Here is a 15028-nt window from a genome sequence, read left to right as displayed (position 1 = left end):
ACAACTCCAGTGTTTTTCCATTTGTTTTAGTGCAAAGAAGAAACTACATTGAAGTCGGCTTCCGATTCGGTACTTTAAGGGGAAAGTCAAGGGGAAGTTAACTGACTTGCAGTGCGACTGTTTGTCCACTGATGGTTTTTTTGTGAAACCTCTCAAAACATTTGAGACATTTTAGGTGAGACATTAACTTCTGACACCCACTATTGTATTTGTCAAACTTTTATTTTATTTGTGAAAATGCTAAAGGGGAGATTAGACCTCACGATGTATCTAGACTATTTTAAATCTGTACCTAGATTAATCGCGATTAATCTCGATTAATCTTGAGTAATCACAGACCCTGGAGATCCATTATAACGCAGTCTCGTAGTGAAACTTTTATTCTGTTTGTAAAAATGCAATACATGGGTGTGTGAATACAGTCTTACTTAAGTCATACAGTTTTGTGAAATGTGCCTTTATTGCATTTTCACTAATGGATTAAGAAAAATAAGTAGAATTTGGGCTAATTATTTGTCTGCTGAGTCACATGTTTTGTTCTGTCCACTTCTCTTTCTAAAACTAATTAGCAATAATTAGCAATGTCCTATGTAATATTCACACTTTACAAATTCATGTCCCGTCCCAGATTAGACCCTCTGGTGGACCTCTTTTGGCTCGCAGGCTGTATGTTTGACACCTGTGGAGGTAAATTAACTTTTATATTCCATTTTCTTTTCCCCCGGTCGACAGACTGCTTGTATCGGCGGCGACAGACACCACAGGCGTCCAGGGACAGACGATGTGTGGGAGGTGCAATACATAAACACATGAGCCAAGAAGAAAAGGAAAAAAAAAACACAGTCTAACACGCTCGGTGTTTTTGTCTGCTTTATTAATTAATTTGACTTGATATTAAAATCAGGCCAATTTTTTCTTCTTTTAACAGGACATGAGACAGGAAGATGAGAAGAGGTAGTTACAGTACAATGCTCGTGGGACAATCGGTGAACGCTAGTGGGGACGGGTGGTAGTGGACGAGTGAGCGGTCTTTACGGCGTGACCCTCGTTAGAAAAACATTTTACATCCTCCAAACCTCCAAAAGCAAATCTGCTTCGGCAATGCTGAACGTTTTCAGTGTCGGAAAACCAAATTAATAAATATTTAGTATAAAACAAAAAAACAGTGTTGGTACCTTTTAAAGTAGCTTAATATTTCTCAAAAACAACACTTTACTGCAAATGCAGGCTCAGTTCAGATCATCACTTTAAATCAAAACAGTAAAAACGTTTTTATCTTGTGGTCTCAGATTTCAGCTTCTCGTTCATTGCGTTGATCAGATCTGTGTCAAAATCTGCTTAAGTGCATGAATGCTGTAGTAAAGAAAATGTGAAAAAAAAAACAATGTCTTAAAAATCCTCTAATGATGCTCTAATACTCATGGTTCTAATATTAGCTTCCTGGCTGTAGTAGTAAAAGTAATAATAATAATAATACTAATAATGTAAAGTGTGGTGCATCCACAGACTTTAAAGTTGCGTGTCTTTAATGTCTCTGGAAACGCCACCGTGACCCTGGATGACTGAGAACCTTCACAGACAGACGTCAGAGGGATGAACGGCTATAAACGTTAGCGTAGCCTCAAACACACTTTATATACAACGGGAGATAAAAGGCGACTGGAAAACTTTACGGTGACAACGTGGTGTGAACGGGACGGAGAATGAACCCTGGTTATTCTTCAGTGGGGCGTCGTACCAGGCAACGAATTCAAAAGTACAACACTCGCTGATCAGCCACAACATTATGACCACCGATGGAAGAAGTTACTGACGTTTAAACCATCTTGTGACAGTTCAGTGTTCTGCTGGGAAACATTTGGACCTGGCATTCGTTAGGATGTTAAGGCTCAGTGGAGGTGACATAGACGCTGTAATCTATGTACGTAGCCTCGTAAGTCTGGCTCACTCTACAACAACTCCACAAAGTCTTTTTTTTTTTGACAGTCGGTTAATATTTGTATCTACTTCCTGCTTCACTTTCAACAACGGCAAATTTGAAACTTTCGTAGAAGCCGAGTCGTACGAATGTTTGTACCTTGGAACCTCCTCCGCTAACCTTTCCTCCACGTGTTCCATCTTTATTAATCCATGACAATGAATTTGACAATTGGTGAAGATGGAGAAGCAGGTGGAGATACTAAAGAGGAAATGCGCTACTACCAAGTGGACCAAACACAGCTCTTGAAGACTAGTTACCGGGAAAGGGGCAATGGGCCAACATGGTCAAGGTGTTGACCTGTCCTCCAAATTCACTAGATCCCAAACTGATCAAGTATCCGTAGGAACCCACAGGACCCAAAGACCCTCTGCTAACAACCCTCAGAAGTCCCACGTCCATTCCCTGATGAGTCCCGTCTGTTGTGGAGTCACATAGGAGACCGTGACAACATTAGGAAGGTGGTCATGATGTCATGCCTGATCAGTGCATCACTAATCTAGAAGGAAACCTTTTCTACGCTGAGTAGGTGTAGGTAGTACACCTCGCTAGTTGCTCACAGGTTTTGCCGCAATTTAGAAAACCTCCTGCCGCAACCTTCTACTACCTTCAGATGTATTTGTCTGTATATTTGCAGGGACATTGTTTCTAGTCTAGTAGCGTTGACAGGACAGTTTGAACCTGAGGGGTAAAGAAATCAACTACTGGTCGTCCAAACCGTGGTACTACTACTACTACTACTATTACTATACTCCTCCATTTAATTAATTCAACTAAACATCCACTGAAGACGACCGGGACCGTGGTAAATTCATGGTTAGTGCAACAACAGCTGTGTTCAGGTTCCTAGAGACTACTTGAATCATGTAGTGCAAGTTTCTTTGCGACGCCTTCGTACAGTGCGTCAGTTAAAAAAAAAAAAAATTAAAAATGCCTCGGCTTCTCGTAGGCACAGATTCGCAGTCCTCTACGATGTGTTTAGTTTAGTGACGGGTCATGAGTTTCCACTAGTGAAAAATACAGATCTAATATCAAAAGGTTTATCAAAACTCCTACTCCCTACACGACAAAACCGCATGTAGGGCACGTCAAACCATCCTTTTCTCCTTTTTTTCCCTTACAGTAGTCACGCACAGTGTATGTATATATGTATACATATATATGTGTGTGTGTATATATATATACAGAGCTGTTTAACACATTAGTGCCTTGCTAAAAGGTGCTGGTTCAGTGAGGGAAATGGTGCAAGTGACAGGTTCTTCCAAACGCTCCCCGATGGCGAGTTCAAGGATGGAGCTGAAGACAAAACAAAAACACAATGAATATCCACAATTTTAGTCCGTGATTCCGCACTTTTCATCTCTAAATTGTATTTTTATTACCTGTTAGAATGGAAACGCTGCCTCGGCTTTAGGTAAAGAAGCTGGAAAAGAGATGGAAAGAGAGTTTATTAAAACATAACACACGAGTTAAATCAGAAACAAGGATCCAAGACTCCTGGGTTTTAGGAGGCAGATAACGGAGGAGGGAGTGGAGGGTTAGCTAGGGCCTGAGAGAGAAGACCGTACGAGAATTTCAAGAGAGAACTGGACTGAGTGGAAAAGACACAAAGGCTACAAAGAAAGGATTGTTCAGACTCCAGGGCTGATTATGCAGATCAGTAGGAGGATCACTGGCATGCGAGGACTTTGTCATTTTTACACTAACACGTTTTAAGCTTGTTACAAGCTCCACAGGAAGTGAGCAATTGGTTAGGTCTGGTCATTCCCGAGAAACTCAAGTGGCTGAGTCCTCATACGGTCCGCCCACTGCAGTATACACGCAAGGCATTGTGGGAGATGCAGGAGATAGGCCAGAACTTTTCTTATTATTGGCGGATGTCGGCCAGTCATTGTGACGGCCGTGTCCGTTGGGTCACGCCTGGGATCTGTACTTGGGAGAGATTAGCGGTCACACTGTGAATATTAGCACCTGGACGCTAATGGAGTGGCCACATTAACCACGCCCAATCCCAATTTCCAACCAATCACAGAAAAAGATTCTGTCCAGTTGATGTGTCGAGAATAAATGCGTCGCTTCTCGTGGAGCATGTGACATCCTTTATCCTCATATGGACTAAAACAAATGACTTTTCTCTGTGGGAGGATGCAAGAAAAGAAAACGGGGAATTTTTTTGTGAACACACCTGACTCAGTTCTATTTCTTCAACACACATTATCTCAACATGTGCTTTCTACTTGAGCACTACTTTGGTTTGCATTTGTTTTGGATTTTGTGTTGAAGTCATCAGTTTTAGTTGAACATATTTTATATTTTTCATACATCTGCATTTAAACTTGATAGCAAGGTTTCTAACCTACTCCCCAACAGACTAGTTCCCAACATGGGTAGTATTGGCCCATTCACAGGCCCATTGGTAGTAGTAACATCTGGAGGCCAGATTTTATTTTTTAACCTCGTATGTGGAGTCTGAACAGTTTAGTGTTTAATTATAAATAATTAATTCATCTATGAAACTTCAGTTCAGAAAATCAGTTCACTGATCAGAGCGGCAATCTCCAAGATCTCCTTTCCATTTTTTTTTTACTAAACTTATGTGAATAGGCACTGATTTTAAGTGTGTGGCATCAGTTGGATGTTTAAATATTAGCTTTACATACTCCCCAAAAGCAGAAAGATGGAGGATAGAATAAGCGTCACTAACCACACCACTTGTAATTTTAACTGAGTTACTGCCATTGGTCCGGGTTGGATTATTGTCACTTATGTCTCAGGTCCTGTTTGCACAGGACTAGTTTTATCTGGGGACGCTGGTAATTTTGAATATTTGCTGAGGTCGTGTGGGATCCTGATCTCATGTGAATCGGCCATGTCTGTAATTTCTAAAATACAAGTTACCCACGTTACAGTGACAAACTAAGTCAAAGTCTGGAAGGATGTTAGGGTGTAAAGTTGAGATTTTGCGGAAAAAAAAAAAAACACCAGGAAAATGAAATGGTGGTGTACGATGAGATGGAAATATATTTAGATATGTTGGATTTTATTATGTCAAGAACTGACGCGTTCATCACATCAGTAACGACATAAACACTGACTTAAAGATTGAAAGTGAGGAGGTGTAAATGTCCTTGTGACAGGTGGTGGAGCGAAGTGGGAAGTAGCAGAGCCACCAGAACCATAGCTAGTAAATGGAGAATTCAGAGGGAGGTTCATTTTTTCTCACATTACGTCCCCATGTAAAACTAATCCTGTGCGTTTAGTTCATTTATTTAAATGAAAATCTTTGAGATTGCCGTTTAAACATCATTAAATAGGGACAACAGCACACAACACTCGTAGGGTTAGCATGACAACCCCAAACGCACCACACAGCACACAGGGACGGCAACGCTCAACACAAAACACAAAAAGAGCGAATGGATCCATCACACCCACCAGCAAACAAACACACACATGCAGCATGTGTGCGCCTCTCATGAGTAGTAAGCCGACGCTTTCTTGCTGGAGTGTGGTGGTGGGAGTCGGCGCATGAAGAGAGGGGGGGGCACCCTGATGAAGCATGAAGGAGGAGGAGGAATGAGGCGTGATTTGTGATGGAGAGCTCAAACAACCCAAACTAAGATTTGAATTGACACTGATAAGAAAGCTGGTGATGGAAAGTCTGTCGTCTTTATCTCTGCTTCAAAGTTCAAAGGAGATTCACTGGGGCCTTGGATTGTTTTTTTTTTTTTGTCCATTCATCTATTTTGTCTCATCCCATTTTGACTGGACTTATGGTAACAAGACACCAATCAAACCAATTGACAAACGTACGTAGTAGTAACAGGCGGATCAGGCTTCTACGTCAGTTTGACATTGTAGCTACGGCAACAGTGCAGAGCTTAGCGCTGTAGTTGACCTACACCTCCCCCGAAATGTAACTACCGTATTGGCCTGAATATAAGACGACGCCCCTTTTCAAGACTACGTACGTGGCATTCACTGACATTCTGTGACACTGTATTTTCTTGCTGCTTCACTCTACACAGTTAATTACCTTAATTATCTTTACACTGCCATCATAACTTCTTATGTTCTCTGGTGTTTGCTAACTTTGCTGGCTTTGAGGTCATCTGTGATCTTAATCCCGTGTGAATCATTCGTGTCCATGATTTGTAAAGTAAAAATAACACCATACTTCTCCTAACAGAGGTCCTCTAATCTGGCGTGAATTGCGATTTATGGGTGAGTTTTTACTTTCTACGAAACTTTAGACTGATTTACAGCTTTTTTTTCTGCGTCTTGTCGCTTAAGAAGTATGAAGGAGACACAACGCCAACTAGTGTTTGGGTGGTGTTGTTACAGAGTAAGCCAGACTGATGAAGTAGAAATGGCTCACACCAATGTAGGCTACGTACGTAGGTTACTGTGTACCACAGAACCTTGACCCTTTAAGATCTAAACATTAAAAAAAAAGCCTGTGGTATCTGAATTACCGTAATTGACCAACAGACAAAATTCAAAGTGTGGCTGAACACTGGAAACAAAAAGCTGCCAGAGAGTTTTTTGGAGGAATTTGTTGATAAAAATGAAGTTAGTTAGACCCTCGAGATGTCATGAAAGTCTTCAACACAAAAGCACAACTTCCCAGCATTCAGAAACACTGTGAGTTTTGTCAATAAAAACAAAACACTGTGAGTAAAGGTAATTCAAATACCACGTGAATTAACAGATTCATTCTATTTAACTGGTGAGCACAGGATGTACATCCCAGTTCACCCTGAAAAACGTACGTTGGCAACCAAGCCAAGAATGGGAACTGGACTCTGGATTTCTGGTTTTAGCCTGTGTTAGTTCGTCCTAATTGTTGCCTTGCGACATCCCAACTAAAGAACCAACAACTCACCACCCCAAATAAGTCAAAGTTGGCAGCTGCTGGGTTAGATTCCTGTTTCCTATATGATGAACCTGGCATCACACACTGTGAAAGACATGAAGCTAAAATAATTGAATGACCTGTGCAGCATTTATGGATCCTGTCCATACATGTTCAATGGATGATCTTAAGCAAAATAGATGAATGGACTTTGACTACTTTAGAGCCCAGTAGTATTTCTCAGTAGTTTTGTTTGTCCTTTCTCAAACAGACTGCAGACTTTTAATGCATAACGTAAAATGACATAAAGACACGGATGCAAAAGAAAAGATGAAAAGTGCTGCGTGCATGAGGATGAATGAGTTCCTGGAGTGAAGCAGTGGAGGTTTTCTCACCAGCTCGCCCTCACGGCTTCGATGTCACTCACTAAGTTCTGGGCCAAACAAATTCCAAAAATCTGTAGACAAAAAAAAAAAAAACGACACACGTTGGAAACCAGAAGAATCAACTGGTTCGTATTTTGTTTCAGTGAGTAGCAGAGCGATGGAGCTGACCTGCAGCAGAGCTACTCCGATGAAGATCCCGGCCACTAAGGTGAGGTTGTCTTGCAGCCACTTCTCAAACTGCGGCACACAGCCTTTCACGTTGATGTGATCCTTCTGCTCCGCGTCCTGTGCAAACATCACTTTAGGTTAGTCTTTAAAAAACAGTGGAAAACTTAGAAAACGACTGAATGAACATTTGTTACTCACGGGTTTAGCTCGGACGTCGTATCCACACTGGGTGTTGATCACATCCTCCTAGAGACACAGTGAGGAAACCTGTTTAGGAAGGGAGCTGCTACGCTAAAGGTTTAGCCATGCTAGCATGCTAGCAACGCTTTAACCTCCTGAGACCCTGCGTCCCCATATGAGGACATTAAGTTTTTGTTCAGGGTTTTGAAATAAACTGTTATATTTTGTTACATATTGGTGACTTTATTATAATACAAATAATGAATAATCCCAGTGTCCACATATGAGGACTAGGGTTGGGGAAAAAATATCGATATCGCAATATATCGCGTTTCGATACACCAATTTTGAACGTCTTCATATCGATTTTAAAAGAAAAATTAAGGTTTTGAACAACTTCTGCGCCTCCACTCTGCAAGGTGTTGCTGTAGCGCCACCTTGTGGAGCGGCGTTCTCTGCATTGGTGAGCGAGGCAGTTGAAGAAGCGTGTTGCAATATCATAATGTATCGTATCATAACTCGTGATACGTATCGTGAAGTCTTAACCAATACCCACTCCTAACGAGGACATAGTTCTTTTTTCCAAAAACTACCACTTCCTGTTCACAGATGATGCTTAGTTTTTATACTTCTTAGGGCCTACTGATCCCAAATACCTTGGAAAAATTTAAAATGTTTAGCAAATAAAACAGCTCGGGTCTCGGGAGGTTAAGGTTCACAGGGGAAATGTGTTAACGTTGTGTGTCCTATGTGTCAGCTGTGAGTGCCGGGGTTTCGTACCGCTGGGTCCTTGGTGCAGCAGGAGAAGGGAACGCCACATTTCTCCCGGCTGGGATTTCCATCAGTGCAGTTAAAGTAGATGTTCAGGTTCCAGTCGTCCGCTCCAAACGCACCACAGCATTCCCACTGCAGCCAGGGGAGAAACGTTGGTTGATTAGATACTTTTTAGTAACGGAATAAATGGAGGCAGAAGGACACATGACACATGACTCCGCCCCTATTGGTGCTGAGCCAATCACAAGGCCACATATTACACACTGACTCTACTTAATCTCTCCATCAGTCCTTGGCCTGAAAGAAGTTGAAGACGCCTGCTCTAAACTTCTAGATCCTTGGGTCGAACTCATTTTAGCTCTGGGGCCACATTCAGTCCAGTTTGATCCCAAGGAGACCAGAGTAATACCACAACAGCACATTAACCTATAAATAGCTTTGTTTTAGTGCAAAGAAGAACAATACATTTAATGAACAAGTTTCTGTGTAAGTCTGGGTGTTATGTCCATAACTCCTGTGAAACCAAAGAACAGCAGTTACTGTTTCTGGTTTCAGTTAATGAAATGAAGCAATGATGAAATTTGAAAAAATAAATGTATAGAAATATAACAGAGGGTATGAACATGATGTCACAGCTGGATGAAGTCTCCATGGTTACGGCCACTGAGTGGCAGAAAGTGATAGTTGAACATGAAGATTAGCAGCATTAGCTTGAATCATAGACTTTAACAGCATCTAAACTGTAAAATTATTTTAAAAAAGGTGAAGAGCTGTTGTGTGATTGACTGAACCAACAGATTTAAAATCAGTCAGAGATATATTTTATATTTTTACAGATATCTGCCAAAGAAAAGAGAAGTAAATGTATCACTGTCTGATCTCAGTCTGAGTCTAATAATAAACGGAGAAGATCTTATTTTTCTAATTTCCTCATGGGAAGTTAGTCCCAACACATGTCACATCTGGCTTCGTTTTAATCAGTACATAAATATTACATGTGGACCATCAGAAATCTAATGGTGCTATTCAGTTTCAGCACATCCCGAGGTCCAAGTTCAACATTTATACACTAAAAGAGTAGTAGATGTGGCTGAAAGCTTTGGGAAAAGCTGGAAAAAGGAGGAGGTGGAAGTGACGGCCGTCTCCTGCTCACATATTCCTGAGTGAAGTCAATAAGGTTCTGCAGGTCGATGTCGTCCCGATACGCCCGGATGTTGTTGTTGATGAACAGGTTGAGCTGGTCTTTAATCCAGTCCTTGAAGACGAACGCCAGCACCCCCGTCGTCAGCTCCAGGAAGAAGATGATTCCCAGAAACACGGAGAACTGCAGCGAAGAAAAACAAACACTTGAAAAACATCCGTGAATTCTCCGCGCTGCTGAGCCGATCTCATCGTGGGACGTACAAACTTGAGCAGGAACGTGTTTTCCCTCAGCGCCCCGATGCATCCGGCGAAGCCCAGGATGAACATGACCCCGCCCACCACCATGAAGAGCCAGACCGGGTCCAGACCCCCCAGATCCGTGATGGACGAGATGTTGGACAGAACCCCCTGGAGAGGACGGACAAATGCATTCAGTAAGGTTGGTATTACTTGGTTTTATGACTAATAGTAGCTGAGTGGACTCACCTTCTCACTCCATGCCCACAGTCCGATGCCCACTAAGGCCATGCCCAGCAGCTGGAAACAGACACATCTCGTTAAACTTCCATTCTCTCATCAATAAGAACATAATTGTTGCAGTTCTAGTTGGAGGGCACCAAGTTTCATCCTGTATCCAAACCAAATATCGGCTAGAAAAAAAACTTTTCAACTTGTCATAAGTAGTTTCTCAACACCGTTAACTAGGAATCAAATTTTTTCTCTCTCGATCCTATCGTTTAATATTCATTGTCGGCCGTTTCGAGTCCACATCCAATCATAAATGAGCAAAAAATGTCGTCCCCTGGAGATTTATTAAGGCTTTTCTTATCGCTAGCTTATCGTAGCTTGTACTTTGGCTCCAGTAAACCTGTGTTCTCTACTTCAGAAATGGGCTAACCCTCTCACTAATATTACGTAATAACATAATAAGTGTTTTGTGTGTTTGTCATCTGGCAATCGTCATCATCACGATGTCACATCCTGTTTCTGCTGCATCAAATAACCTCAAAAAAAAAAAAAAAATTCAATATGCACCAGCAATATAACATGGAGGGAGGTGGAGCTTATGACCTGTACTGCAGCCTCCAACCACCAGGGGGAGCTCTACTTAAGAAGAGCTCATGTTTTTTTTATACATTCTAAGTTGAGCGTATAAGACACCATATTTCTGTTCAGGTTTTCATCGATGAATTAAGACTAATGTATTTATACATGTTATACAATCGTGATGTCACATCCTGTTTCTCGGGCGTCAAATAACCACAAAAAAAAGAAAAATCTCGAAAAAGATCCCACCCACTAACATGGAGGGGGCGGAGCTCATGCCCTGTACTGCAGCCTCCAGCCACCAGGGGGAGCTCTACTTGCCTTGGCTTCACTTTTAAGTTGTCATTTGTCCACTTTGTATACAATCTCAGTTTTATAAATTTTCACTGAAGAATTATGACTAATATATTTATACATATATTTATTTTTCTTTTTAAATATGGACAAAAACGAGAGTGACATCACTTCTTTTTAATGCATATTTCATCAGGGCAGCTGACAATCATCATCATGATGATGTCACATCCTGTTTCTCTGGCGTCAAATAACCACAAAAAAATCAAAAAATCTCAAAAAAGATCCCACCCACTAACATGAAGGGGGTGGAGCTTATGACTTTTACTGCAGCCTCCAGCCACCAGGGGGCGCTCTACTTGCTGTGAGCGTACAGAACATCGTGTTGTTTTTAATTGTTCATTAAAAGCCTGAAAAGTCGAATGTCATAATGTATAAACACACATTTTTAATGAGGACAAAAGCTAATTATTATGTGTGTTGCACTTGTAGACGAACCGAACCGGTGAACCTCAAAAGTACCGAGGTACACGCGTTAATCGGCATCACTTTTCAATGCAACAGAAGGAAATGGCTGCACACTTTTAGTTGTGTTGTGCTGTGCGTTGTGTGTGTGTGTTGTGTGTTATGGATGGATGTCAGCTGAGTTGTCAGTTCCCTGCAAAAAGCCGATTAGCTGCTGTTGCACTGAGCTGCAGCTTTTATCGCTGGCATGATAACACGGTCACAATTACACTGGTGGGAGCTGAAAGATAACGGGCCTGACAGGGAATGCGTGGGGTGTAATAATAATAATAAATTACCCAGAACAGGATGTTGAATCCAAAAATGAAGTATTTGATGCAGCAGCTGACTTCGTGCCCTTTGTAGTGATTCCCCGACATTGTTCGAGCATCGTCGGCGTCCCGGTGCGTGGAGAAAACACGGGCCTGGTCCACAGGCTTTGTGCGGGGCTGCGGGAGGGAACAGGTTCAAACGCTCCGGGGACGCATTTTTATTTTCGGCTTCAAAGTCGCCTCTGCGCCATGACGACGGCAGGACGAGAGACGGGCGCACTCCTCCCGCTCACTTCTTCTCCCGAACCAGGAAAGAAAAAAAGGAAAAAAGCCGCAAACCGCAAAATATTTTTTGGGAAAAAAGGAAAAAGAAACGAGCCTCCGCTTTTTTTTTCTCTCCTGCTGCAAATAGCGGTTTCGAGGAGGCGGTGACGCTGATGGCGGTGGAGGTCGTCGCTGATTGGTTGGGGAGAGATTTGAGTGGCACCCACCTCGACCAATCACATCAGGCGAGAGCTGAAGCACTTCCGGTGTTGTTTTCCATAGTAACAGTACTGGGAAAAAAACAGCGACACCGTTTCCAAGGATTATTTAACACGCTTTAGGAGTTTCTTTCTTTTTCTTTTTTAAATGTATATCGAACATTTTAATACACTTGTTGCGCAAATTTAAATATATAGGAAATTTTTCTTATTATTAAAAAAAATGATAACTTTTTGGTTAGCTACTTAATGGTTGCAATATGTGTATATTTTTTCTACCTTAACATATTTACTTTTATATCGTTTGTATTATCTTACCCTATACTATTTTTTTTTGTTTTTTATTTGTTTTTTATTTCTTTTTTTAATTTTTATTTTTTTTTTTTTGTATTATTTTAATATTGTATTTTATATAAAGTCCTGTCTCATCTCCTCTCATCTGTTATCCGTATAAACAAATCTGCCTGTTGGTGAAAATTAGTTCTGTGTTTAATAAGAAGTCCACACACTGCAGTAACCACACATTAAAACACTAAGCACGCTACATGAATTCTTCTCGAATAGACCAAATTAAACACACACAAACAAATGTGATTACAATATTTTACACACTATAATACTGAAATACACATGAAAGGTGAAACATCCCAGAGTAATATATATATATATAAAACAATATTTCATAGTTAATACATAGTTTACTTGCAAAAATATGTGGTCGTGATCCCTGCTGGGCCCTGATGATTTGTCTTTAAAGGGGACAAATGTGAGGAAATTAAGGAATTAAAATGGTCCCATGACTTATGAACTGTACATTTTATGTCATATTTAAACTGCTCATCGATTACGTTTAGCTACTGTTTGTGTTAAAGTTTTCTCTCATGCACAACTTAAATGCAAATAAACCTTCATATCGTCTGCATATCTAGACACCTTCAAAGTACCTTGAGAAGTTTTTCTTAAAACACCTCATATCAGAGGTTGACGACACCGAACGTATTAGACTAGGTTTAATAAAAAAAGAGTCAGATCTGAAGAGGGTGTGCCTGGTAAAGCACCAGCAAGGGTTCACTCAGAGAGCCTCTGTTCAGACAGTACAGGCTCTGTGTCAGCACTTCATGGAGGACCAGGCTCCCACTCTCGTCGGTGTATCGCAGCTGGAAACCCACCACGTCCAGAGGCTTCGCGGCCAGAACGGCCGACACGTCGAACACGTCATAGCCGGACGAGGGCCGCTGGTCCAAGGTCAGCTGTCTCTCCTCGAGAGCAGGGCTTTCGCTGAGAGTTCCCCGTGAAGCAGTGACGCTGTGGAGGGCGACGGTCACGCTGAGTGGATCGGGGTGGAGGGTCTTTCTGAACAGAACCAGCTCTGCTCCCAGCATGGAGGGGTTCACGCTGCTGACGTTGAACCAGATCCAGCCCTGGGGAGCGTGAGGTGGACCTGGAATGATCCAAAGAATGAAAGGCACCAGTCAGGCATAACATTATGACTACCTTCCTAATATCGTGTAGGTCTCCAGAATAGTTGTGATCTGAGGATGGACATGGACCTTCTAAAGGTGTCCTGTGATGTTGTTAGTGGCGGGGAGGGGGCGGTCTTTGGGGAGACCTCTATGGTGGATCATCCCACAGATACTTGATTAGTTTAAGATCTAGTGAATCTGGAAGAAAGGTCAACACCTTGTGCTGTTCTTCATGTTTTGTTTTGTTTTTAGTTGTTCCTAATCCATTTGTGTGTGTGATATTGCTATAGGGTGGGGGGTGTCTGGTCTAAGTAACATCCACATGAATCAATATCAGGTCCAAAAGTTTCCTAACAGAACAATGAACTGTCACAAGATGGTTTTAATGTTATTCACTTCTCCTGTTGGTGGTCATAATGTTGTGGCTGATCTGTGTAAGTACTTTATTTTTCATGACTCCAATTGTAAAAGTGCAGCTGACATGGTTGGACATGTGTAAAACTTATGGCTCTTATGTCCAATGTTTTGTAAACCCGTCCATCCACCCCAACCTCCTCTTACACTCCATAACAAAGTCACGTGACTTCCTCCTGTTGCCAAGGCTACGAAAGGTCACGCCAGAGTAAGACATTCAGTCATTTCTGATTATACACTGATGGTTCTCTGTAAAGTTGATCTAAAACAGTTAGTTGAGTTTAATTCCAATTCTTTACCGTCAACGCTCCGGAAACTCTGGACCAGCGTCCCGTCCGATCTCCCGAGGTCCTCCGCCTCTAGTGAGTCCAGATGCTGGTAGATTCTCCTCATGTAAGGATGCGGTTTGGCCTGGTGGTTCGCTGACACTTTTTTGATGTGTAGCATTTCCAAAATAGCTTTGTTGAGCTCCTGGTCGTCCTCTGCGTCTCGACGTTCGTCCATCAGCAGGAAGCCCGTGACGGAGCAGACCAGGAGGAAAACCAGTGTTACGTCCAAAGAGCCCAAACGCTGCCCTCTGTGGACCATTCTGAGTGGGAATTTACTCTGTTTTCAGCTCTGATTTGATGCTGTAATTCTTTTCTTTTCCACTGCTGCTGCTGCCGAAGCCTCCACCTGCCAGGCCAGCGTAACGGCTTGTGCTGAGAAACAGAAATTCAAGAACCCCAGGTGCTGTCAGGACTTAGTGGAGCGGTTCACGTCTGAAGCTGAGGAATGTTACTTCTCTTTGACAAACACCTCCGCCGAGGAGCGTAATGAGCCACAGTGCTGCCCACTCCAGAACAAGCAAACACTGTGAGTTGAATCAAACGTTACGCACAAACGGCTGCAGCTCCAGGGTCAGAATAATGCGTTCACACTCAGGAATGACAAGAAAAAAGTGTCAGTCTTTCAATATGCAAGCGTGTAATGACAATAAATAGTAAGATGTCAACATTTTTAAATGATTTTGTAAATTATTTTTGCACTTGCAAAACAAAATTTACACGAAAGTAACATTAAAACGGT

General features: G+C 41.9%; 2 protein-coding genes across 3 annotated transcripts; both read right to left on the bottom strand.

Moving 5' to 3' along the window:
* Positions 1–856: 856 nt before the first annotated feature.
* Positions 857–12177, bottom strand: tspan5a (tetraspanin 5a). Of its 2 annotated transcripts, XR_007112414.1 has the most exons (11): positions 11629–12177; positions 9971–10021; positions 9746–9892; positions 9495–9665; positions 8348–8473; positions 7586–7633; positions 7388–7504; positions 7229–7290; positions 5414–5527; positions 3361–3401; positions 857–3274 (listed from the first exon to the last, which is right to left on the bottom strand). XR_007112414.1 is itself a non-coding variant. In XM_047580027.1 (10 exons), the coding sequence occupies exons 1-9, from the start codon at positions 11707–11709 to the stop codon at positions 3389–3391; spliced, it is 816 nt and encodes a 271-aa protein (XP_047435983.1). In that variant the 5' UTR covers positions 11710–12167; the 3' UTR covers positions 857–3274; positions 3361–3388. The 2 variants fall into 2 exon arrangements, 1 of the variants encoding a protein (XP_047435983.1); XM_047580027.1 differs by lacking the exon at positions 5414–5527 and having other exon boundaries at positions 11629–12167.
* Positions 12178–12807: 630 nt separating this feature from the next.
* On the bottom strand, positions 12808–14666 carry LOC125005074. Its single transcript, XM_047580041.1, has 2 exons — positions 14260–14666; positions 12808–13524 (listed from the first exon to the last, which is right to left on the bottom strand). Exons 1-2 carry the CDS (start codon positions 14546–14548, stop codon positions 13109–13111), a joined length of 705 nt encoding a protein of 234 aa, XP_047435997.1. The 5' UTR covers positions 14549–14666; the 3' UTR covers positions 12808–13108.
* Positions 14667–15028: the final 362 nt, after the last annotated feature.

This window comes from Mugil cephalus, chromosome 1 (genome assembly GCF_022458985.1).
Source record: "Mugil cephalus isolate CIBA_MC_2020 chromosome 1, CIBA_Mcephalus_1.1, whole genome shotgun sequence".
In the NCBI taxonomy this organism is placed as follows: Eukaryota; Metazoa; Chordata; class Actinopteri; order Mugiliformes; family Mugilidae; genus Mugil; species Mugil cephalus.
Note: the sequence above shows the minus strand (reverse complement) of the source record. Positions and strands in the feature narration are given on the sequence as shown.